A 27,832-nucleotide genomic window follows, 5' to 3' on the forward strand; every position below is an offset into this window, starting at 1 on the left:
ATTGGAGCACTTGATCTAAGCCCAAAACTGAAATTTCTCTTTGTTTTGTTATTGACCTTATTGTTCCACTGAATTTTTCATTTTTTATCAGATCAATGCACAATTGCCCTTTAGTGTATTTAATTTAATTCCCTCCTCTAATTTTGTTTTATCTTAACACTAAAGAATTTTACACTGTTTATAGAAACTCCTTTGTGACCATTTTTGTGATTGTATGCTAAGTGTTTGGGCCTAGTCTTGTGTCCTAAGCCCAATAATCTGAAATTACAAAAATACCCCTCCATGATGTAGCCTATCATTAATTACTGCAAAGTACAAATTTGCCCCTAATCTGTCCACTCAAGTACAACTATAAATAACTCTCCAACATTGACGAAAGGGGTAACTTTTTCCTAATTCTCTCTCCTCTCTACTTTCTCTCTCTAAAGTACTCTTTCTCTCTCTAAAAAGTACGTTCGCTGACTTAAGTATCGGAGGGGCTTTCCCGGGTCACACCCCTGGGACAATTAACCTTCTCTCTTTTGCAAGCTGAGCTTTCAGACAGCCAGGCGGAGCCGAAGGATACTTGGACATACATTGGACCTAGTCTCTAGGATATTTTGATATTATTACCCTAACCCCGAGGAGTATTCTGTTTCAAGAAACACTAAGAATTAAGAGAAACATAATCATGTGACTCTTATTAAATTCATTTTTTTTGTTAATTTTCAAAAAATTAACTTTTGTGATTTTTAATAAAGTGTTGTGCATTCATAGTGCTTGTTCATTAGCGGGCAGTAGCACTATGATAGTCTTGCAACTCTTCCTCTTCCTCTTCTTCTCCTATTCATTATTTTAATTTTAACAAAAAGTTTCTAAACAAATTACGTCTACTCGTAGTAATTACTGTAATAAGGGTCTTTGACACTTCTAGAAACTTCACGACACACAAGGATGCTATCATCAAATAAATACAAGTTGCACCAATCATTTTCTCCCTGTCTTTACATGGCACTAACAATAATGACTCTATCTTACTAGTTTGAATACCTTACCAATTTTTAAAACTCGATAAAATATATACAGTACAATAAAACTCCATTATGCAATACCGACTATAAAAAATTCAATGGTCATATCAATATAATTTAGTAGGGTAATGCTATATGTAGCTTTTAGGATTATGAATACATATTAGGGCAATATATTATAGAGCCTGTTCTAATTTACTGAACTGAGTTGAGTGAAATGAATTATATATGAGAGAAAAAAATTAGAACTGAACTGATTGGAGTTGCATTGAACTGAACTGAATTGAAAATTAGCTGAACTGTTGAAGAAAACAGGTGTTTTCTTCGGCTTATTTTCAGTTCAGTTCAGTTCAGCTCCAATCAGTTCACTCAGTTCCTAATTCCCTTCTCTCATAAAATATTCAGTTCAGTTCCTAATTTTCTTCTCTCATAAAATATTCAGTTCAATTCAGCTCTAATCAGTTCAGTTCAGTAAATCAGAACATGCCCTTAATACCTTTCCTAATTTGATACGGATTATTAATTTGGAAATGCATAACAAAATCCTCAGTGTAATTTATGTTATATTTTCATTTTTTTCCCCATTTTTGGCTCATTATGTATTGCCTTAAAGGCAATGTATAGTATTTTCTTACGATTATAATTTAATGTCAACAAATTGATTAATAGCGTATTTCCTCCCTCGTATAAGGTAATAAGGATTATTTTCTCATTGGAAAATTGTTTGGATAGAACTTTAGAATCATAATCAAAATTTATTACTCCGTAATTTATAAGTAATAATATCATCACCTGAGATTTTATAGAGTTATTAATTTTTTTTTTTTTTTTTTTTTTTTTTTTGGAGATCATACGAAGTGAAAGCTCTATAAACATTAGAGAAACAAGGACAAATGGAGTAGAAGAAAAATATAAAAAGAAAAAGCAATTGACGTAGTTATATGGTTTATGCGCTGATGCACAAAACAACCAACCAATTTAAAAGTGATTATTTGAGAATCAAGCTTGACTTAGTGGTTGGAGGTTCTCTTTGCACCCCTGTGAGAGGGGTTCGATTCTACTCCAAGCAAGTTGGATCCCTTATTTTTCCTAACTTGCAAGGGAATTCTCCTTACTTAAAAAAATATATATAAAAAAAAAAAAATTAAAGTGATCATCACTTGGGTCAAAGGATTTTTTGATTAGCTAATTACAAATAAATACGTACATTCAACCAGTTAATTTAATTAATTATAGTATTAATTCCTTTCAATACACTTTAAATTTCGGTAGAAAAGGCCAACTTTAGTTTGTAATCTTGTGTGCGTCAACTTCACGTTGCAACTTTAGTCCAATGCATCATTTATAAGAATAAACAGTGGAACAATTTCATTCGTCTTTAATTACGGAGTATTGTTTATGGGGCTGACCTGCATAATTAGACTTGTTTATGAGTTTATCTATGAGTGATCCTGATTTAACAGAGTCGTTTTTTTTTTTGAAAAAAAAACCATTCGTCTTTAATTTGAGAGTGTTTTTCCTTTTGTTATAGAGCAATTTATTGTATCATATGTTATCGGTTTTTGTCATTAGGCTAAAACCTAATTGGTCATGTTATATACTTTCTCTGTTTTTTTAGTTGATACCTTTCTATTATCACGTTTACCAACGTATGTTTTTAATGATTAATATATCTAATTATCAATATTATAAAATTATAAAAAGTGGATATTAATAAAACATACATTGAAACGATTCAAACAAGAACCCACATGAATATATTTTATCATATCTATAAACCACAAAAGTGAGTCAAAGCGTATAATGTGAATAGTGTAAAAGTCAAACAGTGTCAACTAAAAAAAATGGAGGAATTATATGATCATATGGAATACTTCATTTATATTTTTATACTTGTAACACATTTTCTGGCACGTCATTTAATTGGTCATGTTGTATATGGAGTATTTCATTTTACTACATACTTCTTCCGTTTCTAATTAGATGACATATTTTGACTTTTGAAATTATTTATTAACTTTGCTTTGACTAACATTTATAATTTATAGGTATGCTAAAAAACATAATCACGTGGTATTTTGTTAGATTCATTTCAATATGTACTTAATTAAAATTCAATATTTATTATTTTTTACAATAATATAATGAAAGATATATTCGATAGAACTTTTGTATTGACAAACGTGATAAAAAAACAATTGTCATCTAATTTGAAATGGAAGAAGTATATCTTTAATACTTACATTTTCCCGACACACAATTTGAGCCGTGGTTAGAAAAGGTAAACAAACAAATTAAAGCCTTAACAATATCTTATTATCGGTGGTAAGTTTATCTGCCCTTGATTAATATCTTCGTTATGATGTGATGTGTATCAAAGTGATTTATAACAAGTAAAAGACAGAGAAAGTACTTGCGTGAGATGAGATTATTGTAGACGAGTACAAGGTAAGTATATTCGAATTAGGCTTAGCAAGTTAGTTTCATTGGTAAAAAGAATATTGTGGTTTTATCACAGAAAAGATTCGAAGTAAATCGAGAGATTCTTTGGTCGGAATATTGGGGGGGACAACTGATTCGTTCCACACCTCGTGGCTGGCAATTTGTCATGAGAATACAAATAAAATGCCTTTGATTAATTACAAATTGGGATCTCAATAAATCTAGTACAGAGTATTAGACGAACTTACGACGATTTGGAGTAGAGAATAATACGGTTGATTAATTGTAAGGAGGAGAATTTTAATCTATCTCATTTTTCACTTATTTGATCTTAATTCAGATCAACTCTTTTTGTTCTTTTAATTGAGGTAAAATAAAAAAACAAAAATTATAGAAAGTTGATGATTTAAAACTATATATCGAGACGAAGCTAATAAACCTTACATGAATATATTTTTCATCATAAGTACAGTATATAGAAAACAAAACACTGTCAAAAGGTTAGCACTTAACACGTGTTAATTTAAAAACAGAGAAAGTATGTATTGTGGTCCATTCATAAGTTTAGGTAAAACAAATGTCTTGTCTTCTCATAAACCCATTAGGCCATTACCAATTACCATAACCCAATATTAATTCTAGCTTTAATAGTTAATTAAATTATTCATGGCTTTTCAAGCTAAAAATTAATTGGGAGCCATTAATCATATGTTGTGGCTTATGCCGCTTCTCCAATCTTCACGCAACAACGATAAAATCATGACTATTCAATGTGATAGCAAACTTAATTAGAAAGGGGTTACAAATAAAGAACAACCCAAAAATTTTGGACATAAGACGTGCCACGTTCAAAGTGTTAAATGTCAATTTATCAAATATGGACCAAGCAATTTAGAGTGGGAGTCCCACTGCTTTGATTGATTAAAACCAATTAATTTACTAACTTAAGGTTAGCTTGTGTAATTAATATTGCAAATACGTATCTACTCGATCTTCCAATCAAATGTTAGGTTTAGATATTGGCAAATCTCAAAATTAGCATTCCCTTTGGACTACGCAATCAACAATGGGAGTTGTACATTTCACTCGGGATAAATGATTAACATGTTAGCATCAACTGAAACTATATAAAATTATCCAAGAGTGAGATAGTTTTTTGCCCCAAATAGGAAAGTTGAATACTTGGTTGATATGACAAGAAACCTTATGTTGTTATGGAGTATAAAATCTATTCTAAAGAAAAAATAACAGGTGTCAATTAGTATGAAAGGGATGGAATACGTTGTTTACAATTCTAAGATCTTATAATTAGGAATCACGGAGTGTGAAATATTTTTCAAAAGGTTGTAATAATAAGTGATTATATGTCTATGGGTGATCGCCCCGGATGATTAAAAAGATTTCAAATTTTGATTAGATTTACAACATTAGAGGTCATTAGTTTAAGGTCGGACTAGATTAAACTAAATCATATTGAACTAAATTAAAAGTTTAAAACCGAATAAATGACATCTAAGAGTAGGAGAATGGACCACCACATAAGATATATAGGACCATAATTGGACTGAATGATAAAAACGGTCCAAATCTCTAGATCACCTTTGTACATTCTTCAAAAATTTCAATTTTCTTATAATAGTATATAAAAAAATAAATCATTGATTGGTAAAACGAAGAAAAAAAGTTATTCTATGTATTATTATTTTATTTATTTATTTTTTTTTGAAAATCTAAGGGTCTGTTCTGATTTACTGAATTGGCTGAATTGAACTGATTGGAGCTGAACTAAACTGAACAAAACTGAACTAAAATGAATATTTTATGAGAGAAGGAAATTAGGAACTGAATTGAATTGATTGGAGTTAAAGTGAACTGAACTAATTGGAGCTGAAGTGAACTGAACTGAACTGAAAATAAGGTGAAGAGAACCCCTCTAGTAAGTAGTAACCCCTGACTGAACCCCTCAAATAACCCTTGACTAAGTAAATCATGAGTAATCTCTAACCGAGTAACCCCTCAAGTACCCCGAGTAATCCCTGACTAAACCCCTCAAGTATAACCCCTGACTGAGTAACCGCGGCCCTGATCGAGTAACCCCGACCACATGGTGTGGCCAATAACATATAAAAATTTGTGTTAGACTAGAAACCCCTCAATTCAAAGATCGATTTTTTTTTCAATCTGGTTTGATTCATATTTTTATTCAGATCAAGTTTTGAACACCACTATTAGTACAATGACTCAACTAGGTTTAGTCTAGAGGCAAAAACTGAAGAATTGTGTACAATAGGTCAGAAGTTTATCAAATTTCGCTCCCAGCATTTATAATTTGTGAAAAAAGCTATGCTTTGTGTGTTATGCTTAGATTGATATTGTACATAATATTATTTTCCACATATTAATAAATATTGCATTGTATTGAAAACTTGATGAATGCAGTATGCAGAGCATCATTTGGTATAAGTCAAAATTGGTGAATGCAGCAGATCAGAGCATCAATTTGAACTCCCAATGCATGAAAAAAATTGCATGGTTCATAATTTGCAGCAATTGCACCTCCCCTAGTTCACTCCTAAAAATCAAAATTCATGCAAATTTAGAACATAATTCCAAATTATTGTAATTGACATTTGCTGCTCTTGTCAAAGATTTGAAGTGACACATGAATATCATGAGGTAAACATATGGATCAATCTGGCATACCATCATATAGACAACGAAATTGGTGAATAATATCTTTATATCAATATATGGTCCAACAACCTCAATTATATGTATTCATGTCTTCTAAGAAAATTCCAGAACTATTAACGTTTGTCCCCACATATATAGTACTTCTCATTTAGCTGCTAGTGCGTTTGTTCTCCAAGTTTTTAGCGACCAATTGAAACTTGTCACGTTTACATGCGAGTTTGTTTGGTATGATGATATTTATACATAGAAGTATAGAACCCTAACACAACAAGTCTCGTATGAGGTAACTCCCTTTAGCCATATTTAAAGGATCACATTGAGTTTTGCTGATTTACAGTAAGACATGTTACAAAGTATTATTGAACATAGATAAAAGCATGACATGACACGCACAGATAGATACGACATAACACAAAAATATGTGTGCTAAATCGTAGTTCAAACTTGGACCACATTTACATGCAGCTCTTATTAGCTCACACTTTGTACATTTTATGTGTTGTATTCCTAGTACTTAGGATCTGTTCACTTCAGCTTAATTTCAATTTAATTCAGTTCAGCTTCAATCAGTTCAGTTCAGTTTAGTTCAATTCAGTTCAGCTCCTAATTTCCTTCTCTCATAAAAATATAAAATATTCATTTCAGCTCAGTTCAGTTTAGCTCCAATCAGTTCAGTTCAGTTCAATCCAATTAAGTTCCAATCAGTTCAGCTCAATTCAATTCAGTCATTTCAGCTCAGTTTAGTAAATGTGAATAGTTACTTAATTGTATTTTATGTTCATTGTTACGCCTATAAGTTAAGATGTCATAGATGTAGTCTTTGGAGTTTAGGTACCAAACTAAGATTTGACAATCGTCTTGTAACCACGATAGACTTGCCTTATTTTGTAACAGGAGTATTCATTAACTCATTACATGATTATATTCTTTGAAGTATTTGAACAGATGAATTGCCCAATAATCACAAGTATTCGGTTTCTATCTTTTTATACGTACACAATTCAAGTAGTACTGTAGCATGTATATGATTCATTCATTCAATTGATGTACGTAGTATATGTTCATAATTTAAAATCATTATACCTTTTTCAGATTGCTTAATATTTATATTTTCCTCTTTCGGATTGCTTCATTCTCTAAACGTTTTATGAACTAACTTATAAAGTTATGAATTTCTCAAAGATACACCCATCACAACTCTGTATATACATCCAATTGGTAGGGCACATAAATTAAAAAAAAAAAAGTCAATTTAATTTTATTAAATAAAATACAAAGTACATTATTATATACAAACTGATTCCAAAAAAAAAAAAAAAAAAAAATTATATACAAACTTACAAGCAGCTAGTGTTTAGAGCAATATCTTATCCATCAAAGGCCATGGGTTCTAATCTCTTACCCAATTAACAAATTTTGTTCGCCACTATATACATCACAACACCATACATACAGGCGGAGAGGATTCTCTTGGATATAAGTATAATTTTAGATTTAATGCAACGAGTTAGAAAGATTGAAGAAAACCTGAAAAGGTTTTAGTAATTAACTTGTTCTTTGTTCCTAGGATACAAGGTTATAAACATAATTTTAATCATGAATCATGGATGGATGCGAAATTATCAACATGATTTTAATCTTTTTTTTTTTTCTGCTTCATCTGTCTCATTAAATTTTGTTCTCAAATGGAGAGTACATAGCCTGCAGAGCCAAAGAAGAAGGCTCTAAAGAAGGGTTGCAACAAAAAATGAGTTTCCTCTAATCCTTAGTCTTTACACAGTGCCGCAGCTGCCTATATTCAACATTCTTTCATCTTCATAGAATTCGGTTTTTTTATGGATAAGGACCCAAAAAGAGTACAGAAATGGCTTATCCGATAATTAGAGAAGTCATAAGACTCGAAAAAAGAAAATAAAAATATCAATAATCCCTGTTTTCTTCAATTAATTGTAGGTTGATCATACTTAATCCTCTTATCCAAGGAGGATGATGAATAGTGAGGGTCAAAAGCTTTCCTAAGCTCTGTATACCTCTCGATATCAAAGTTATGAGTCTTCATAAGCCGCTTTTGCTTAGCACTAAAGCGGCTTTGGTAGAATCCTTCGAATGAAGGTTCTTTAGCTGTCCTAAGGAAGAAGGTGTATCCAAGCATAAAGTAAACGGAAGTAACATAGAAGCAAATGGGCTCCATCACATCCCAAGATAGTTCCCAGAATGTGAGCCTCATGAAGGCCGCGGTTTGGACCACCATGTAGCCCAAACCAGCCCACAACTCCCGGCGGACTAGTGCCTCCGCCTTCTGGTCAATCTCTGCCTTTTGCTCCTCCAACAGCTCCAGCTCTTGCATCCGAGGATCATTTGGATCCGAAACAACTGCAGGTGTGACTAGGCTCTGAATGGCCTTAGCTACCTGTAATCAAAGAAATTGGAAACAAACAGTATTTGGGTAAAACTTGCCTTCTCAATTACATTGGCCAATATTTTCAAAGACTTGAACTTTTAAGACAGTTTGACAACACAAAACATGTAATATCAAAGTAAATTATTACGTGCACCAAAGAGCACATATAGTTCAAAACAATTTGGTTACAATTTGTCCGATCACGTGATAGGGAAGAGGACCAATACCAACAAACAAGACTCCTTTTCTTGTAGAACTTTTTTACGGAGTAAATGAAAATAACGTATTAGAAATTTCCCTTGTTAACAGGTTTCTTAATGGTTTCGTTTTCTTTACCTTTATTGACTACTAACAAATGATTGTAAAATGGACAGAAATGAAATTATAAAAAAAAAAATCAGTAATGTGAAATGCAACTATAGAATATGCAAGGATGATGATGTTTTTAAGGTCGCTTTCTTGCAAAAGGATCTAGCCCATTAACATGGGGAAATTGGCTGATGGAGGCAATTAGTGACATCAATTATTTATGATTAATTATATGACTTATTTACATAAACTTCAATAATATTCTTCTTAATTTTTAAATACTTTATACTATTTATAATTAGTCATTAATTACCAAAAAAAATAAAAAATAAAAAATAAAATCAGTCATCACGATTTTGTTTGCGAATAATTATATTTTTTTTTTCTGATAAGAACATTTTCTTTATTAAGGACATAAAAAAAAAGCCTTAAAAATTGTTTTTCTGTTGAACGTAACACCGACTTTATATTAGCTGTCATCACATATCTCCTGAAAAATCCATTATGATGTCTAGTAATCCAACAATTAAAATAAAACCAGCACTCCAAATATATTAAAAAAAAATGAATTTCTTTTTAGAGATTTTAAAAAATAAGTTAAAATCATTGTGTAGGCTATCAAAACTCTTTTGCAAATCAAGATCAACAGTAAATTTTCCATTTTAAGAGATTAAAAATTAAATTTGAACTGTTTGTAGGAGATAATTTTGTTTCTAAGTCCCAAAAATAAATCATCTCCAACATTTTTTTTTTGAAAAAAATTTACTGCTTGAGATTATTTTTTTTTCCTGGGTGGGGGAGGGGTAGGGGGTTAATTGAAATTTTGTTTTTGTTTGTTTTTTTTTAAAAAAAAATTGCTACTTTCACTTTTTTTTTATTTCCTTTCATAATATAAAGCAAAAATTAATTAATTAAATAAAATACACTTTTTTTTTTTTCTCATCCGTTCCTCCCTCCCTCTTTGGCTCTTTCCTCTCAAATATTACTGTTTTTTCTCCCTTCCTTACTCCTTCGAGAAACGTTACCAGAATGCTAAAAATTTGTTCCACAAACGATAAAATAGATGTCAATAGTGGAACCCTTTTAGATCTGGCGTACCAATGTTCTAACTTCCTGTTCACAACACAATCCAAAATAAAAACAAAAAAAACACATAATAAACTCATCAGTTCCCATTCAACATTTCAAATAATCAATCACTAATTCAACATTTTAATTTGTTCGTCATCGTTATGAGTTTTCACATTTCTAATCAAAATTCATCGAACAATCTATATTAACTTTTAAAAAATACTGAAAACTCGCAATGATACCGCACGAACCCTAAACGACAATAAAAGTAAAATCGAAATAAAAAAAAAAAAAAAAAAAAAAAAGAGAGGATTGAAATTTGAAACCAACCTGATGAGGACGAAGGCAAACAGCGTTTCCAAGAACAATAACAGAACCGCTATCATCTAAACTCTTAGCAAAAGAAAACGCTTGATCTTTATTCCCACCAACACTTTCCTCAATCAACTCCATAAATTCCTCATACGTTACCCAATCTCTTTCAACTTCGTTCAACTTTGATCTTATCAATTCAACTTGCGACGCTCTCAACACTTTTCGAACCTCACTCGCCGATAGTCCTACCGGCGATTCCTCCTCACGCGCCGCCGCCGCCCTCGATTTCTCCGGTAACGGAATCAACCCGCTCAATCGAATTCGATCTTTTGCGACGTTTAATTCTTTTAGTTTTTCGACGAGATTTTCTCCCGTCGGAGGGAATAGCCGGAGCGCCGCCGATGACGACGGCATCGCGGCTTGGTAGAGTGGACGGCGTTGCATGTTACGCTTTATTCTAGAAGGTTCAGGTGGTTCAGAGGGTGGTTTTGCGGCGGTGGTTCTTGATATCGAAGGTGTTGAGAATCGTGAGAGATTGAATAATCGTTGTACAAGTGTTTTCTTGAACGCCATTGTTGTTTATGAGAGAGAAATTGATTGAATGAAAAATGGGAAATCAGTGAATTTAATCGGTTTTTTTTTTTTAAAAAATTGTGGGTTTTAAGTTGAATAGAGATCCGAATGAAAACGGAAGGTTTGAATGTAAAATGTTGGGTAGGCTGCGAACCTTTATATAGGTCCCATAGGTTAGGAGTAGGGGTGCTTATTGAGCAGTCGAGCTCGCGAGCAGCTCGTGACCGGCTCGGTCAAAGCTCGGTCAAAGCTCGGCTCGCGGGAGATCGGCTCGAGCTCGAGCTCGACTCGGTACGTTAACGAGTCAAGTCGAGCAAGTCCCTACTCGACTCGTTAAGCTCGTGAGCAGCTCGTTAATATTTTTTTTAATTAATATTTTATAATAAATAATATTTCACTTTACATTAAAAATAAAAACAAAAATACACACAAAAAAATAACTTTACCCATGCAACATTATTTGGGCCAGCCCATTTTCAATCATAAATCATTAATCCGCCGTTCGTGTTCTGCTGCTGCCGACGTTCGCGTTCTGCTGCCGCTGTTTCAGGTATGTTTCTTATTTTTTATTTTTTTTTTTTTTTTGCTTTTTTAATTTCAGATTTAATTTCAGATTGATGTGAATATGTGATATTCTGTATTTCTCTAATCTCTTAATTGCAAATGATGTGAATATATGATCTGCTGTGAGCCCTGTGAATGTATGTCTCTTATTTTTTTTATTTTATTTTTTTGCTTTTTTAATTTCAGATTTTAAATTTCAGATTTTTTGATGTGAATATATGATCTGCTAATGTATTGTTAATTTCAGATTTTTTGCAATTATGTATTGCTAATGTATTGATCTGCCCTTGTATTGCTAATGTATTGATCTGCCCTTGTATCTGCTAATGTATTGTTAATTTCAGATTTTTTTAATTTCAGATTTTAATTTCAGATTTTAAACACCTTAAGTATTGTGAATTATTGTTGATAATGTATTGTTTATTGAAGTATTGTGAATTATTGTTGATAATGTATTGTTTATTGAAGTATTGAAGTACTTAGATATAATGTATTATTTAATCTTGTAATATTTGTGATACACTATAATATTTATGAGAAAATCTATAATATTTGCAGTAATGACTTCTAATATGGAGAAAGACTCTACAAATGAACCTTCTTCCAATGTACCACCTATTGTTGAGGAATTCTATGTGAATTATGATGATGAAATGCAACATGTGGAGGATGTGGAGGAAGGTGTGGAGCAAGAAGAAGGAGATAAAGATGCAAATAACAATGAAGAAGAGGGTGATGATGTTCAAGCAAATCAACCAAAGGGTCCTTTTAAGAGGAAAAGACAATCTGAGGTTTGGAAAGACTTAACGGAACCTTTCAAAGTTAAAAACAAATGGAAAGTCAAATGTAAGCATTGCAATGTTTTATTATCTTGCTTGGAATCCGGTAGTACTACTCATTACAAGCGTCACCTTGACAAGTGTCCTCAAAAAAAAGCAAACCTAAAACAACAAACCATGATTAATTTTCTACCATCTAAATCCACAACTCCCACTCCTTGTTCATCTTTTGTTAGTGCTTTACATGATGGTCACTTGGATATGAGTAGTATGAGGGAAGGTATTGCACATTGGCTTGTCATGCACGAAAAACCTTTCACGATTGTTGAAGAAGAGGGTTTCAACTTGATGTTGAAGAGAGGAATTCCACAATGGAAAGGAGTGTCTCGTCACACTATAAGACAAGATGCTTTCAAAACTTATGAGAGTGAAAAGAAAAAGTTAAAGGATGCCTTAAAGAATGTTGAAAAGATATCCTTGACCACTGATTTGTGGCGTTCAAAGCCACAAAAAATTGAGTACATGGTTGTCACTGCTCACTTTGTCGATCAACAATGGAAACTCCAAAAGCGAATTTTGAGCTTTGTCCACCTACCACCTCCTCGAAAGGGAAGGGACATAGCTAATTGTTTATTTAAGTGCTTAAAGGAGTGGGAAATTGAGAATAAAGTAAGTAGCCTTAATGACTCTTGCTTATTTGTCTTAATTCTTAAATTAATTTATGTTTAATTGTTTATTTGTCTTAATTCTTAATTTATATAATTTGTTTCTTTCTCATTTTGCTAGGTTTTCACAATTTCGGTTGACAATGCAACGGCAAATGACTCTTGCTTAACTATCTTGAAGGATACTTTCTCATTAACCAAGAGGTTGATTTGTGGAGGAAAGTTGTTTCATGTTCGGTGTTGTGCTCATATATTGAACATTATGGTTCAACATGGGCTAAAGCAAGTGAAGTCGATCATAAAGAATGTGCATGAGTCCGTTGACTATCTCAATGATAGTGAAGCTCGAATGCTCAAGTTTGTGGACATTGTCAACCAATTCAACCTAAAAGAAAGAAGATTGGTTCTTGAGTGCAAGACTAGGTGGAATACAACGTATGACATGTTGTCTTGCGCGATTAAATTCAAAGAGGTATTTGCTAGACTTGCTTTAGAGGATAAAGATTATGTAAATTGTCCTAGTGGTGATGATTGGTTGAAAATTGAGAAATTGAATGAACTTTTGAAAGTGTTTAGTGATGTCACTAATATCATATCGGGATCGGAATATCCAACTTCAAATAGATTTCTAAGTGTGGTTTTTAAAATTAAAGTGATGTTGGATGCAAATTCTAATTCGGAGGATGCTTTTGTTAAAAATATGGTGAAAAACATGAAAGAAAGATTTGACAAGTATTGGGGGGAATGTAATTTACTTATGGCTATGGGAACTTTGTTAGACCCTCGCATGAAATTAAAAGCCATAGAATATGCATTTGAGCGCATGTTTCCTCCCGAAGAGGTAAGAGAGAATGTGCGAAAAGTTAAAGAGACTTTGTATGAACTTTATGATGAGTATGTTTCATTGTATTATCCTCCTAGTAAGGAACAAAGTGGTGAAAGTGGAAGTACTTCGAATGCTCCCTCACTTGGAAAAGGTAATCCTGAATTATTTGATCTCATAAGGGCGGCTAGAATTTCGGAAAGTATTAGTGTTCGAAAATCAAAAGTTGATGATTATTTTGATGAGGGGTGCTATTATGTGGAAGAAGGGGATACATTTGATCCTATTGAATGGTGGAAAGAAAAGTCAATGAAGTATAGAGTGTTATCTAGAGTGGCGGTGGACATCTTAGCGGTTCCGGTAACTACAGTAGCTTCGGAGGCTACATTTAGTGCGGGGAGTCGTATAATTGACCCATATAGAGCTAGGCTTACTCCGGAAACCGTTCAAATGTTAATTTGTGGTGAAGATTGGTGTAGAGCTCTTTATGGAGTAAAGAGAAAGAACAAGGTTAGGCAAAATTATTTATGTTTTTTTTTTATTATTATTTTCATTAATTATATTATTCTAATGTTGTTAACTTGTTATTATATTATGTCTTTGTAGAATAATATTGAAGATGAGCCAAAAGAAATCATCCTTCCAAATCTCTAGACTTGGCACGATTGAAGTGGTAAATGTAGATTTGAAGATTTGAAGTGAAGACTTGATATTTGTTGTTGAGACTTGAAAACTTGTATTTTCTTTGTTTTTGTTTGTATTGTATGCTTTGTTGGATATTATTGTGTATTTGTTGTTGAATACTTGCATTTGAGGTGTTTGATGGATTGTATGACTTGTATTTGAGGTGTTTGATGGATTGTTTAGGTGTAAAAGACTTGTATTTTTAATTGTTGATTTGAAGCTTTTAGTTATCGAGCTTAAATTAACGAGCTCGAGTCAAGTTCACGAGTCGAGTTCACGAGTCGAGTTGACGAGTCGAGTTTTTTTTACTTGAAATCATTATTTTTAAACGAGTTTCGAGTCGAGTCGAGTTCGAGTCGAGCAGGTTAAAAAATTAACGATCACGAGTCGAGCAAAACCTTAACGAGCTTGGCGAGTAACGAGTCGAGTCGAGCAGACGAGAAATTTTAACGAGTCGAGTCGAGTAGTACCCTGCTCGCGATCGGCTCGCTCGATAAGCACCCCTAGTTAGGAGATAAATAAGACAACCCAACAGTTTAATTTTTCTTTTTTTTAAAAAAAAAAAAAAAAAAAAAAAAAAAACAGAAAAAGAAAAAGGTAATATGGAATTTATGACGTAAAATTTAAAAATTGGTTTTGTACTTTTGTGTATTGGGACCTATAATAAGTTTATGGTACAATAAGCTTATAGGGGTATCTATGCTTAATTACTTAAGTTGGAGTTACGTTTCTAATGTGTTTAACTTTAAATGGATATCTCAATGTACCAAAACACCAACGGCAAATTGGCAATAAGTAACTTAAGGAGTTAAGGACCTCAACGAGTGTTTCGTTTGATTCATCAGATTTTTATTAATTTATCGAAACTTATTTAATTTTTATTTTCTTATTTACTCGGATTGTTTATTTTAATTTTGATTACTTCGTATATTTATCTAAATTAATTTTTATTTAGCTTATCTTATCCATTTTTATGGACCCCTACTTGTAACTTGAAATCAATTGCCTTCTTTACTTTGATTATTTTATCAAAACTTATGTCATTTAGGCCCTATTCTCATCTGATTATTTTCAGTTCAGTTCAGTTCAGCTCAGCTCTTAATTTCCTTCTCTAATAAAATATTCAGTTTAACTCTAATAAGTTCAGTTCAGTTAAACTCATTTTAGTCAATGAGAACAGAAAACTTATATTATCCAAACTTATTAACACTTAGTTGTAATACGAACTCAGAATGTCTTTTCTTAAAATTGTTCAAAGTTTATCTAAACTTATTTTTGTTGAACTCATCTCATTTGAACTTATTGACCGTTGTAACTTGATTAAATTTAATCATCTAAATTTATTAACCCTTATTTGAATTTATTCATTTATTTATATACGAGTATATGGTATATCATTGGTTCAAGAGTGAAGAGAAAAAATTAATTAGGATTAAATATTTAGCGAATATTCTATTATGTATGCTCCTAAGTGGGGTAAGGCTCTCCATATAATCGTGGATTAGCTAATTAATTTCAGGGTATCACGAGAAAAAAATATCAAGTTTAATCAATATCCACGTGTTAGGCAGAGATATTGCCAACCCTCCACCGTCCGATTATTTCTTGCTGTTGTATAATTATATGATGTGGACTCCTAGCCGTTTGATTGAGTGTTCAAGGGAGGATAACTCATGTAATACACGTGTGATAATGGAAAGAAATTGTCAATGAAGATGGAGCAAAACCATTGATCGTAGAGGATAATTTTTAATCAAATAATAATCAAATTGTATGATTATGACGTGGAAATTGAAAATGCTGACAAGGAAAATTAATAAAAAAGGGTAGTAGGCAGCTAAGACTTGAATTAATTTTGCTAATATTTGATAGGATTACAATAAAATCATAACTATTTTTTTTAATATTTAATGCAAAAACGCAAACGTGTCGCCACATATTCTGTTATATCTCTCACTAATTTTCACACTTTAACAGTCTAGATTAATTATCTTTTACTTTTAGTAACCAATAAGGAAAGAATTAACTCAAAAAACGTTGACAGGAAAATTAAGGTATGTAATTAATGTTTGGGTGCTGATATTGTCAAGGCAAAAAAAAACCATTTCCAAGGCAAATTATCTACCCGCTGCCCGTAATATTTGAGAATCTAAATATGTCAAACTTATTAATTCAATAATATACTTTGTAATATTTTATTGGTTAATTAATTACTACTGTACTATTTTTAATTATCAATTTAGAAAATATTATTAATTAATTACTACTGTACTATTTTTATATAGATAGTTGTCGCGAGGGTTAGTTGAATCTTGTAAAAAGTAAAATTGGAGAAACATAAATAAGGAGAAAAAATACCTTCTTGTGGAGGTTTTTAATTTAATAAATGTATTCAGGGAAAAGGACAATGAAAGGAGAAATTATTTTGTGGAAGTTGTTGAAGATTGCAATTCACCATAAAAGGCATTGCTTGAATTCTAGTGATTGTAAACATGAAATATTGAAATCCCTCTAAAAACTCTAGCTAGTCGAAATGAATGGAGACATAGACTATGTTGAAATGCATAAAAATCATCTATCTATATATATATACTAAAACAGAGGGCACTCGAAGCTCCACTCTAACTATACTTTGACACGTGTCGAGCTATTGTTAAAAAATTTCCACTTCATTTTTCACTTCTAAATATAGCAACTAAATCAAAGATTATATGTTATAAAATAATATAAATATTTTATACTCATTTACCTATTACCATAATATACCTACTTCCTTCTTATGATAATGCATGTAAAATCAGGATATAATCTTTGATTATACTTCCTTTTAATATTGTACATCTAAATATTTTTATTATCTAGATCTTAATATTTGACCTTAAGATTTTTTTTTTATTTTTTTTATTTTTTTTTAATAGCAATATTTGATCTTAAGATTCATGATCTTAAGCCGTGAAAATTCTTAATTGCACTACGAGCATATATTTTTTAACAATGGGTCGTGGGTTTGCACTTCATCATTATTGATCATGATGTATACTTAAAATATATACAGTATAAGAATTTTTAAAACAATGCAATTTATTTTTCTAAAACCGTGAAAATTTTATTAGATATATTAGAAATGATGAGATAATTGATCGTATATAATATTGTGGCCTGGGATAGCGAGAAAGTGTTATTATGTTGATTGAACCTAAAGTACACATTTTAAAGGTAATCATAAACTTTCATATGTTAGGTGCTACAAAATCAGTTAAGCCACATTTTTTTAAAAAAATTGGTCGGGGGTTACTCACTCGGCCAGCGATTACTCGATTAGTTAGGGTTACTTGGCTAAGGGTTACTCGGTCAGTTAGGGGTTACTCTTCGGTTAGTCATGGATTGCTCAGTCAGGTGTTACTCGGTAGATTAGGGGTTACTCATCGGTTAGTCATGGATTACTCAGTTAGGGGTTACTCGGTCGGTCGGGGTTTACTTGGTTAGAGGTTACTCGGTCGTGGTCAGGGGTTACTTGTGTCATTGTATGTTAGTTGGTCACTTACAAAAGTTGCTGAAAGGTAATATATAGTATATATAAATGAGCACGAGTCATCCTTATTTAAAAGGTAAAATATGTAAAGGCCATAAACCTTTTTATATCTCCAAATTTAAATTTTTTTTTAATGCAACATTTAATTAAAATTCTGATACACAATAACATGATAAAATGGGTACATATCAATGTGAATTTGCACGGGTACTAACATGATAAAAACCATAACTAACATTAAGCTAATTTTAGTTTCAAATTTCAGCATATATAATATATCAACTTTCAAAACCGTGCAATTTGCACGGGTACTATACTAGTTGTTATCTAAACTAATAAACACTTAACAATAATTAATTTTGTAAGATTTTTAATTTTTTACTATACATATGCTTATTTTAATATATATCCTGCTCCAAATAACTTAGCATCATGGGGGTTTTGTTGCTAAATAGCTAGCATTGAGTTTGAGTTAGAATAGACATGTTATTAGCTGCTTTCGGAAATGCATATCATGTTTGGGTGTGAGTTTCTTAATTAGATTCTAGATCATACAAACTATTTTACTCCATATTTATAATTTAAGATCAATCTTATATATCTCCATATTTAGTATTCGCGGACTGTTTAATACGAGTAATTTCTTTATGCAATAAGGGTTGTTTTGTTATCACAACAACTCAAAGTCATACACGTTAAGAAAGTCACTAGCTTTTCTTTTTTTGGGTGAGGTATGCTTTTAGGTTTATGAAGAGAGTTGCTGATTTTTTTTTAATAAAAACTGCACCAGAAATAATCTAGATTTAAATATCTTTTGTAACTCGCTCCATCTATATAAGGGGTGGTTTTCGAAGAAAGAAAGTTATGTTACTAACTTACTATTACTCTTAACGTGAATAATAACTAGCATATGAATACTCAATCTTTTAAAGAAGATGGATTGTGAGGAAACTAAGGTCATATACCCTGGAGATTAATCACTATTTTTGAAGGACAAAAAAGATCAAGCCACTAGTAGTATACAACTCAAGTGTTATCACGAACAAAACTATGTTTGATGACCCTTCAAAATGCGTGCATTGGTCTTTTATCTGTTTAGTTATTATCCGTCTAAATCATCTTGCCTCGTGCGATATATTAAATTTAACTAGCTATTGGACCCGTTCTACGCACGGGTTATGCTTAAATTATAAATTTATTTGAAACTTTACAAATTATCTTGTCACCAAAAAATAAAAAAAAACCCCTTTACAAATTATTTGAATGAATTTATTTTATCGTCTTTTGACATATTATAATATTTTATGAATTAGTGGTAATAGACTAATAGTTGTAGAAAAAATGGCTTAAAATCGTAAAATCATATCTCTATCGCATGATATATTAATCAACAATTTGTATAAAAAACTACTTTGTAAATACCAAACACTTAATATAATTTTACAATTTTTACATCAAATGTGAAGGCATGATATTCTTCTTTAGTCTTTACCAATATATGTCTCTTATATTGCGCTTAATATCTTCAAAATTAAAGCCCCATGACACGCAAAAAATGTCATCCTATGGAATTTCCATAGTATTCTTGCCACCTCAATATTTTCCTTTTCAATCATCATCCTCATTGTTGTAGAAATTTCACATAGAATTTTGAGAGACGTTTCTCTAATTTTTTAGTTTTTGAAACTTAATGAGTGTGAAAAAATCTTTATTGAAAATTTGTATTTATATAAGAAGAGGGGGAAGATAAGGGGTCAAATTAAAGAAATGAATTATGAATGTAAATAAATTGAATTGATAGATGGAATAATGAGAAGAGGAGAAGGTTTAGGAAATTTAATTTGTTATTGAATTAAAATAAAGATTACAAAATATAAAAGTTATTGAGAAATAAAGGGGGAGATGAAGAGAGAATTTCTTTGAAAACATAAGAAGGGAGAATGAATAAAGAAAGGTGAGAAAGAATGATGACATGTGTCAATTTTGGTTTGTGTTTTTAAATACTAAGTATAGATTTGCAAGAAACTGTATGACCTAACATTTCATCCTTTTAATGTAGATTAAGCTTTTGATTAATAAACTTGTATATTAACAATTTTAGCTATTGTTAAAAAACATGTGATAAATAAATAAAAGCCTACATTGGCCATTAATCTCATGTGAAAAGAATTTCTTATAGAACATCCTTGTAGCTTAGGCATATGCAAATTTGAGCGAGGTATGAGTTCCTTAATGCCAATTAGTTGGGAGTATTAGAATAATACAAATACAATACGTGTATGTGACAATGCAATGCTTAGCTTGTAGCCTTGTATAACGGTTCTTTCATTTTCTTGTGGAAAGAAAGAATGCATGAGTGCCATGAGTAATAGCTTTGATATAGCGTTCAATAATATACCTCTTAAATATCACCACATGTAAGTGTTCTATATACTATATTGGTTGAAAAAGAGAAAATTAAACAGACCACATTCTAAAGCTAAGAGATTACTTTATTCTATTGCTACATGATTTTGGGATGGAACCTCCATTATAATTGTGAAGTGAACTCTCTCTCTCTTAATTTACGGGTATGACTCAAATTCATATTTGTCATATTGACGTAGAAAATAATAATAATAATAATAATAATAATAATAATAATAATAAAACCGGCCCCCTCTCTCAACCAACCACCCTATATTATTATTATTATTATTATTATTATTATTATTATTATTATTATTATATCTCAAAAACATATAAAGTTATACAACCTATAGAAAATTAGTGGGTAGTCGAGATACAATTTAGGCCCCACTCTATATTATTATTATTATTATTATTATTATTATTATTATATCTCAAAAATAGACAAAATCATACAACGTACAAAAAAGTAGTGGAAAGCCGAGATACAATCTGGGCCCTCACTCCTCTAGGTATAGCAAATTCTATCCTAGTGAAAATATAAGCTGCAACATGTGCCCTAACGTCCTGAGTGTTCGAGAACTTCTGGATCCGCTTCAGCAATGCAACCGTCTCCTTTTCTAATTCCCCAAGAGAAAAGAAAGAAAAAGGAAGGTAGTCATATCCAATTGCGCGACAACTAGATTCGTACTTGACCCGCTTCCAATTGACCGCATTAGTCACCATCCGTCCACGAACAAAGTTAGATAGCCCAAACTGTGTCAAAGGAGAAGAACTTGATAAGTCAATCAAGTTATTATTATTATTATTATGGGTTTTTCTACATTATAACCCTCTAACTTTCCGTTTTCTACGATGTGCCCCCCTTGAGAAATCTACATTATAACCTCAAAATACATTTAGTTTCTACACGGTAACCTTGTTGTTATCTTGCCGTTAACAAATTCCGTTAGTGGGGCCCACTCACCATTAAATAATATTTTTTTTATCGATTTGCGTGTTGAAAATGTTCTATTAAAGGTTTTGGGAGCTATTTTGGTGCTAAAGGGTCCAAATTGAGCTCAAATTTAGCAAAAAAATAACATAAATGCCTCGTTTTGCAAATTAAGAAATGTCTCGATTTGCGTGTTTACGTATTTAATACGTAAAATGAGGCATTTATGTTATTTTTTTTGCTAAATCCGAGCTCAATTTAGTCCCTTTAGGTCCAAAATAGCCCCCAAAACCTTTAACAGAACCATGTTCAACACGCAAATCGATAAAAGAAATACTATTTAGTGGTGAATGGGCCCCACTAACGGAATTTGTTAACGGCAAGGTTACTGTGTGGAAACTAAATATATTTTGAGGTTATAGTGTAGATTTTTCAAAAAGGGGGGCACATCATAGAAAACGAAAAGTTAAAGGGTTATACTGTAGAAAAACCCTATTATTATTATTGTTATGCAAAGGTCAATCAAGTTAAAATTCAAATAGGTACATAAGTTTATGAAACCAAATAGATACGAGTACGTAATTTGATTACTATCCTAACTTCACCTAAAAGGATAAGACGTTTGACACTTCAAAAATCAGAACAATTAAAAAATACTTGAAATAGTGAAAAACTCAAAATGGTTCGTACTAAACATGGGAATCGTACTGTGTCGGGCCGTGCCTAGGTAGGGCTCATGCTGGGCCAGCTTTACGGCGGGTCGTGTCGTGCCAAATTTTGGCACACCCTAACCCACGGCACGACCCACGTGCCTGGCGGTAGGGCTGAGCAAAACTACCCGAAAAATCGAAAAGCCGAAAAATCGATTCGTAACCGTTCCGAAAATTAGGGTAGTTGATCCGATAACCATAACGATTCGGGTACCCGTTCCGATAATTTGTTATCGGGTATGGTTATTGGTTATCATTTTAAAATTAACGATTACCCGATTCGATCCGATAAACATTTTTTTGCTTTTTTTCCCTACTTAAATTTTTTTTTTTTTTTTAAATTTAAACTCTTAGTTTACTTCATAATTACTTTATAATATCAATGATTAGTAATATTATTAATAATTTGGTCAAAATCATATGGTATTATTGTTAATTAGTGATAAATTATATCATAATAACTACATAATTAAGTGTAATTATCATTATTGAATATCTTATTGGGTACCCGATTACCGATCCGAAAATCCGGGTACCCGAACTTATCGGTTCAGGTTGTGGATATCACTTTTAGGGATTTTGGTTATCGGGTACTCGAACCGGTTGTACTAACGATACGGGTTAGTACAACCGGTTCGAGTACCCGTCCCATGTTCACCCCTATCTGGCGGGCTGTGCCGGGCCGGACAGCGGGCCAACCCGTATTTTAAAAAAAAAATATATATATGTATATAAAAAAAAATCGATATATATTTTTTTTGAACAACTTAAGTTTATATAAATAATGTTATTAATTTATGTTTATGTTAATGTTAATATTTTTTTTTTGAACAACTTTAATTTAATTAAGTTTATATAAATAAACTTATTTATTTATTAATTAAATAAGTTTATTTAATTAAATAAGTTTATATAATTAAATGAAGGTGGGCATGAGTCGTGCCACGTGCTGGGCTGGTGGGCCGTGCCGGCGTGTGATAGGCCGTCGTCGAGCCTACCAAAGATAAAAACTTAACTTGGTCTCTCTAATGGGTAGAAAGGGCAAGTAAAGGTCGATCCCACAAGGAGTAAGGGGAGTACTAACAAATATCAATTTGTGATAAGCTAAATCAAGTCTTTTTGGGTTTAGAGTTATATAGAAAAACTACAAACAATAATAAAAAAGATCTTGGAAAGGTATCCACCAATTAAGTCATTCACAAACTACAATTTAACATACAAAACATAGCAATTTGGGGATAAATTAGGTGAAGTCATCTAAGGCACCCAACTACTCTCTCAAGCTAGAGGGATTACTTGAATCATGAATACAACCTACTCTCGTGGTTATAAAGCATAAAGCAAGTATTAAAGCATAATCACAATCACATAAACATTCCCTTGACTAGAAATTCCTATTATCATGGCATTTCAAGTCAATTAAGCATAAGGGAGCTAACTCAAGTTCATCTCTTGATCCTTCGTTGAGAAAACTTAGATAAATAGTTCTAGCAATGGCCACTTACAAGAACTAACAATGAAACCACTTAAGCTCAACTAATTAACACCCCACATTATCTAAATCAACACATGCAAACAAGTATTTGTGAATTTATCAATGGTTTCAACCATCCCAAGTAAAAGAACTACTCACAAATCATTATAAATTGCAAAACTAAAGGAGTTAACAACTAAGAACATGAAATCAAACACTTTAACATAAACAAGTAATAAAACTAAAAAAGATACAAAAATAAGCAATTAAAGCAATAAAATAAAAGAGAGAGTAAGAAATTCTCATTGATAATGCAAGAAATAATCAAATCTTCAAGTCTCCTTCCTTTAATTCTTCATATTCCAAGCTTTCAACAAGTTTTTCCCTCTGTCTCTCTCTAAAAAATTAGAGTTTCTCTCTCTAAAAACCCTAACCTAAGCTAAAACTACACTAAGAAGATCCTCCTTCTACAATCGGAGCTAAGAAGGTATTTATATTACCCCAAATAAATAGGACGGAGAAAACGAGAAAAAACACGAAAATAGGCTTGCACGGACATGCCAAAGTTGGCACAGACGTGCAAGAGAGGTAAAAATGAGGCGGAACCTACTGCCAAGGCCTGCACAGACGTACAAATTTTGGCACGGACGTGCAGCCTTGCACGGGCGTGCCATTTTGTTGCACGTCCGTGCAGAAACCCCTGCATGAACAGCTTGACTTCGGGAGGCTGTAACTTCTTCGTTTCTTGTCAAAAATGGTCTTGTAACCAGTCGTTAGAAAGCTTTTGAGACAAGATTTAATATCCAATTTGAATCACTTCAAAAAGATGAGTAGAACAAAAGTTATGGTCAGTTGAAGTTAACCCTTGTGCAAACAACCCTTCAAGGCTTTCCAAAAGCTTTTCATTTCCCTTTAAGGCACTCATCCTTCTTCCTCCATTTCTCTATCAACCAAGCTTGCCCTTATCCTTGATCTCTCATGCTTGATCACATTTATAGTGCTAAAAATAGCTACATTACATCAAAAACACAAACAACCCGTGAAGCATGGATGGTACAAAATTTGCATAAAAATAGGATAAATTATGAACTTTGATGCCGAATAATAACGAAAACAAGGTTCAAAAGTACCCCAAAATCATACCAAATAACAAGTTATCAGCGTGCCGACCCACGGGCCGATGTCCGTGCCGCCCGTAGTGCCCGTGCCGGATTTCAATTTTTTTGTTCACGGCACGGCCCACGGCCCACAAGTGGGCCGCCTGCCGGTGGTCATGCCATGCCAGAATCGTGCCGGGCCCGTGCCGCCATTGCTATTAAAATTCTGATTTAAATCTTAAAATCTTACGATTTTACAATTTACGAATGTTACACGATTCGATTTACGATTCTACTCGATTCTACATATTTTTCTTAACTAGTGAAAACCTGACAAGTTTAAAACATGTCTACAACGTTATTTATAAGTGTATATTGTCAATTATTGGTTGTTTAGTGGATAAACAACTATTTTCTATTAATAATTAGGTTTTAAACTTAAAATTTAAATATTTTCAATTAAATTTTGATATGACGTTTTTATTAAGCATGTCCGTAGAATTTTACGATTCTACGATTCGATTTTACGATTTGATTCTGAGAAGCCCTTTCGATTCAAAGTAAAATCTCGATTTTAATAACCTTGCGTGTCGGCGCGGCCCATGCCCACCTTTAGTTCGTACGTACTATGTGTCTATGTCTAACATAATGATATCTTCAAATTAGAAAAACTATAATGTTGTTTATTTAATACAAATTGTAAATGAAAATTACGGGTTTTAGGCCCTGTTTAGTTCGCCTTATATTTGCTTATCTGAACTAGTCTGGTCTGGTCTGTTGTGATCTGAACTGGTCTGGTTCTGGTCTGTTGTGATCTGAACTAATATGTCAGATTTGACCAAATTTTGACCTTAAATATACGATAATCTGTGTGGAAAATATATATCAAGTGGGGTCTTTATATTTGTAATAATGTGTATTTTATTAATATGTGATTTTCAGAATTTTTTTAATAACGAAATTAAAGATATTTAGCGATAAAAAACTGCACATAAAACGATGATCTGATCTGAACTTATTTTTTCTAATCTGAACTTATTTTTCTAAAGTAAGTAAAAATATGGTGAACTAAACAAGGCCTTAGACTTGACCTTAATAATAAAAAAATAAAAATAAAATGAAAATGAAAATCCTTGTTGATGGCCACCAACAACTCTAATTTTCATTATCATTGTTAGTTTTGTTCTAAGTGAGTTGGAGAGTTTGTCAGACTGACCGAACATTCTCACAACCAACAATTCAAATACATACATAAAAATATATTTACTTCGTACTGTATTAGACTGTACTAATTACAAAATTTTTAAGGCATACCATAGAGGTTTTGAACAATGGACTTGCATGCTAAGTCGATTAGAGACTCCTTAATTAGAGACACGTGTAAGTTATAGATGTTGCACGAGGAGACATGGTCAACTAAGAAATTATTTGGACAGATTAATCATACAATATTAAGCATTGAGGGATCTTAAATTTTTGATGAGTTTTGTTAGGGGTGCTAAGGATATGATATGATTTAATCTGATCAGTCTTCAAATAAATATAAGTAGTAACTATTTAATTTGCTTAAACTAATTGAACTAATCATAGTTGTTTTTTGTCAATTTGAAGTTTATAAAGGCTATTAAAATATAATTTATAACTAAAATGAGTTATTATAAGATCAATTGATCAAGTAAATTAAAAAAGTTCAGATAAATAAAAGTCAGATGAATGCAACAATATATAAATACTTTGCATAGAACATAATCTGCTCCGTAAATTATAATCGATATTTATGATTGATGAGCAAGACTTGTATGCTTGAAAGCGTTGAGGATACTCGTATGAAGGAACAATCCAAGTTCCGAAGCCATTTAATTCTCCTCAAATCAAGCCATTGGACAAGGCAAGCATTGGCAAGTCTAGCGTTATAGCATAGATTCAAACACTGCACCGTGATCTAATCTCAAATTCTCAACCATCCATATACATACATATCTGTTATAGTCTACGTAGCTGTATACGTATACTCCATATGTATGTGTATACTACACAAGGCGGTGTTATACGATACAAATTGCCATGTGCCATGAATACATGAATACTTTTGACCCTTATTTATAAATGTTCTTCTCCTCTCTTCTCTTTTGACGGCTGAACCATTTTCAGTATTTGTATTTTTCTATTTTCCATTATTGCTTTAGAACACTTTCTTATAATCACAAGAAATAATCTCTTATTTTTATTACTCCGTATTATTTTCTTGTGATTTTAGGGTTTATAAGTCATTTAAAATTTTATTGATGCTAGCAAGTTATGTTACATGAACTCGGTATCCATATCCGACACGGGTATATGTCCAAGCGTCTGACTCAGCTGTTTTGTGCAAAAAAATCATGGTTTTGAATTAAAAGTGAAGTTTCCAACTGTCATACCAATGTTCGAGTATCGAGGGTCCGACATGGATAGTTAAGGTGATATGAATAGTCCATGTAACAAAGCTAGCAAGTTTAGTTCAAAAGATTGCCAATTTCAAGGGCATTCTACTTAGGCACTCTAAACCCTAAGAGATATGGCGTGTTCATGTCACTTGTTTTGCTTACAATTTTAACAAAATAAAGTTGGGTTGAATAACTTTTTTGAACTAATAATATGAAGATGATACTATTTTGTAAGAAAAGATAAAAGAGTTTTTTTTCTAAAAAAATTTATGTACAAAAAAAATCTTGTTTTTGTGTGGTTGACCACACTGTGTGGCGGACTAACACACACCAAAACAATGGTCAGCTAACCACTAACTGATGAGTAATTCCTGACCAGCCAAGTAACCCTAACTAAGTAACTCTGGTTACACGACGTGACCAGTCACATATAAAAAACTTTATGTGCAAAAAATTGATTGTTTAGTTTTTTGTGAAAATTATGAGAATTTTTCATTCAAAAAATAAAATGAACATTTATGTAATACGAATTACTTTTTAAAAATATTTTTCTATCATAAAATTATGGCACTTTTGATGTTAGGTAACATTTTAGTTTAGATTAAATCAATTATGGTGTTGGATCAACATTTTTTTTTGATGAGTTGACTTCAATTTCGATTCCATAATTTCAAGTTTCAAACTAATTTTTGGACCGATTGAGTAAGTGTCATTGTCCAAATTGAATTGCACAATTGAGTATATGTTAGTTTTGTCTTTGCTAATGAATTATAATACAATAACTTTGTTTTTCTTTGTTGCAAATTATGTAAAGACGAAATCAATGATATGATTTCGTGGAGATATGCATATTAGTATGAGAGAGACCCATGCATATCCAAAATGATTCTGGTGATTATTTTTATTTATTTATGCATATGATG

At 32.0% G+C, this 27,832-nt stretch overlaps 2 protein-coding genes across 3 annotated transcripts; one reads left to right on the forward strand and one right to left on the reverse strand.

Annotated features, from left to right (window-relative positions):
• Window positions 1–7,798: 7,798 nt before the first annotated feature.
• Window positions 7,799–10,858, reverse strand: LOC145563479 (calcium uniporter protein 3, mitochondrial-like). Of its 2 annotated transcripts, XM_081623921.1 has the most exons (3): window positions 10,258–10,858; window positions 9,955–9,969; window positions 7,799–8,556 (listed from the first exon to the last, which is right to left on the reverse strand). In XM_081623921.1, the coding sequence occupies exons 1-3, from the start codon at window positions 10,813–10,815 to the stop codon at window positions 8,086–8,088; spliced, it is 1,044 nt and encodes a 347-aa protein (XP_081480047.1). In that variant the 5' UTR covers window positions 10,816–10,858; the 3' UTR covers window positions 7,799–8,085. The 2 variants fall into 2 exon arrangements, with proteins under 2 accessions (XP_081480047.1, XP_081480048.1); XM_081623922.1 differs by lacking the exon at window positions 9,955–9,969 and having other exon boundaries at window positions 7,803–8,556.
• A 1,081-nt stretch (window positions 10,859–11,939) lies between these two features.
• LOC145564762 (zinc finger BED domain-containing protein RICESLEEPER 2-like) lies at window positions 11,940–13,837 on the forward strand. The gene is made up of 3 exons (XM_081624970.1): window positions 11,940–12,827; window positions 12,945–13,664; window positions 13,829–13,837. The coding sequence occupies exons 1-3, from the start codon at window positions 11,940–11,942 to the stop codon at window positions 13,835–13,837; spliced, it is 1,617 nt and encodes a 538-aa protein (XP_081481096.1).
• The last annotated feature ends 13,995 nt before the right edge of the window (window positions 13,838–27,832 follow it).

The sequence above is a fragment of the Chenopodium album genome, chromosome 10 (assembly GCF_948465745.1).
Source record: "Chenopodium album chromosome 10, dcCheAlbu1.1, whole genome shotgun sequence".
Taxonomy (NCBI): domain Eukaryota; kingdom Viridiplantae; phylum Streptophyta; class Magnoliopsida; order Caryophyllales; family Amaranthaceae; genus Chenopodium; species Chenopodium album.

Excerpts from the sequence above, each read along its gene's own strand:
- LOC145563479 (XM_081623921.1), bottom strand. The coding sequence starts at position 10,815 with ATGGCGTTCAAGAAAACACTTGTACAACGATTATTCAATCTCTCACGA.
- LOC145564762 (XM_081624970.1), top strand. The coding sequence starts at position 11,940 with ATGACTTCTAATATGGAGAAAGACTCTACAAATGAACCTTCTTCCAAT. Across the intron at positions 12,828-12,944 it reads AGTGGGAAATTGAGAATAAA|GTTTTCACAATTTCGGTTGA; the intron begins GTAAGTAGCCTT and ends TCATTTTGCTAG.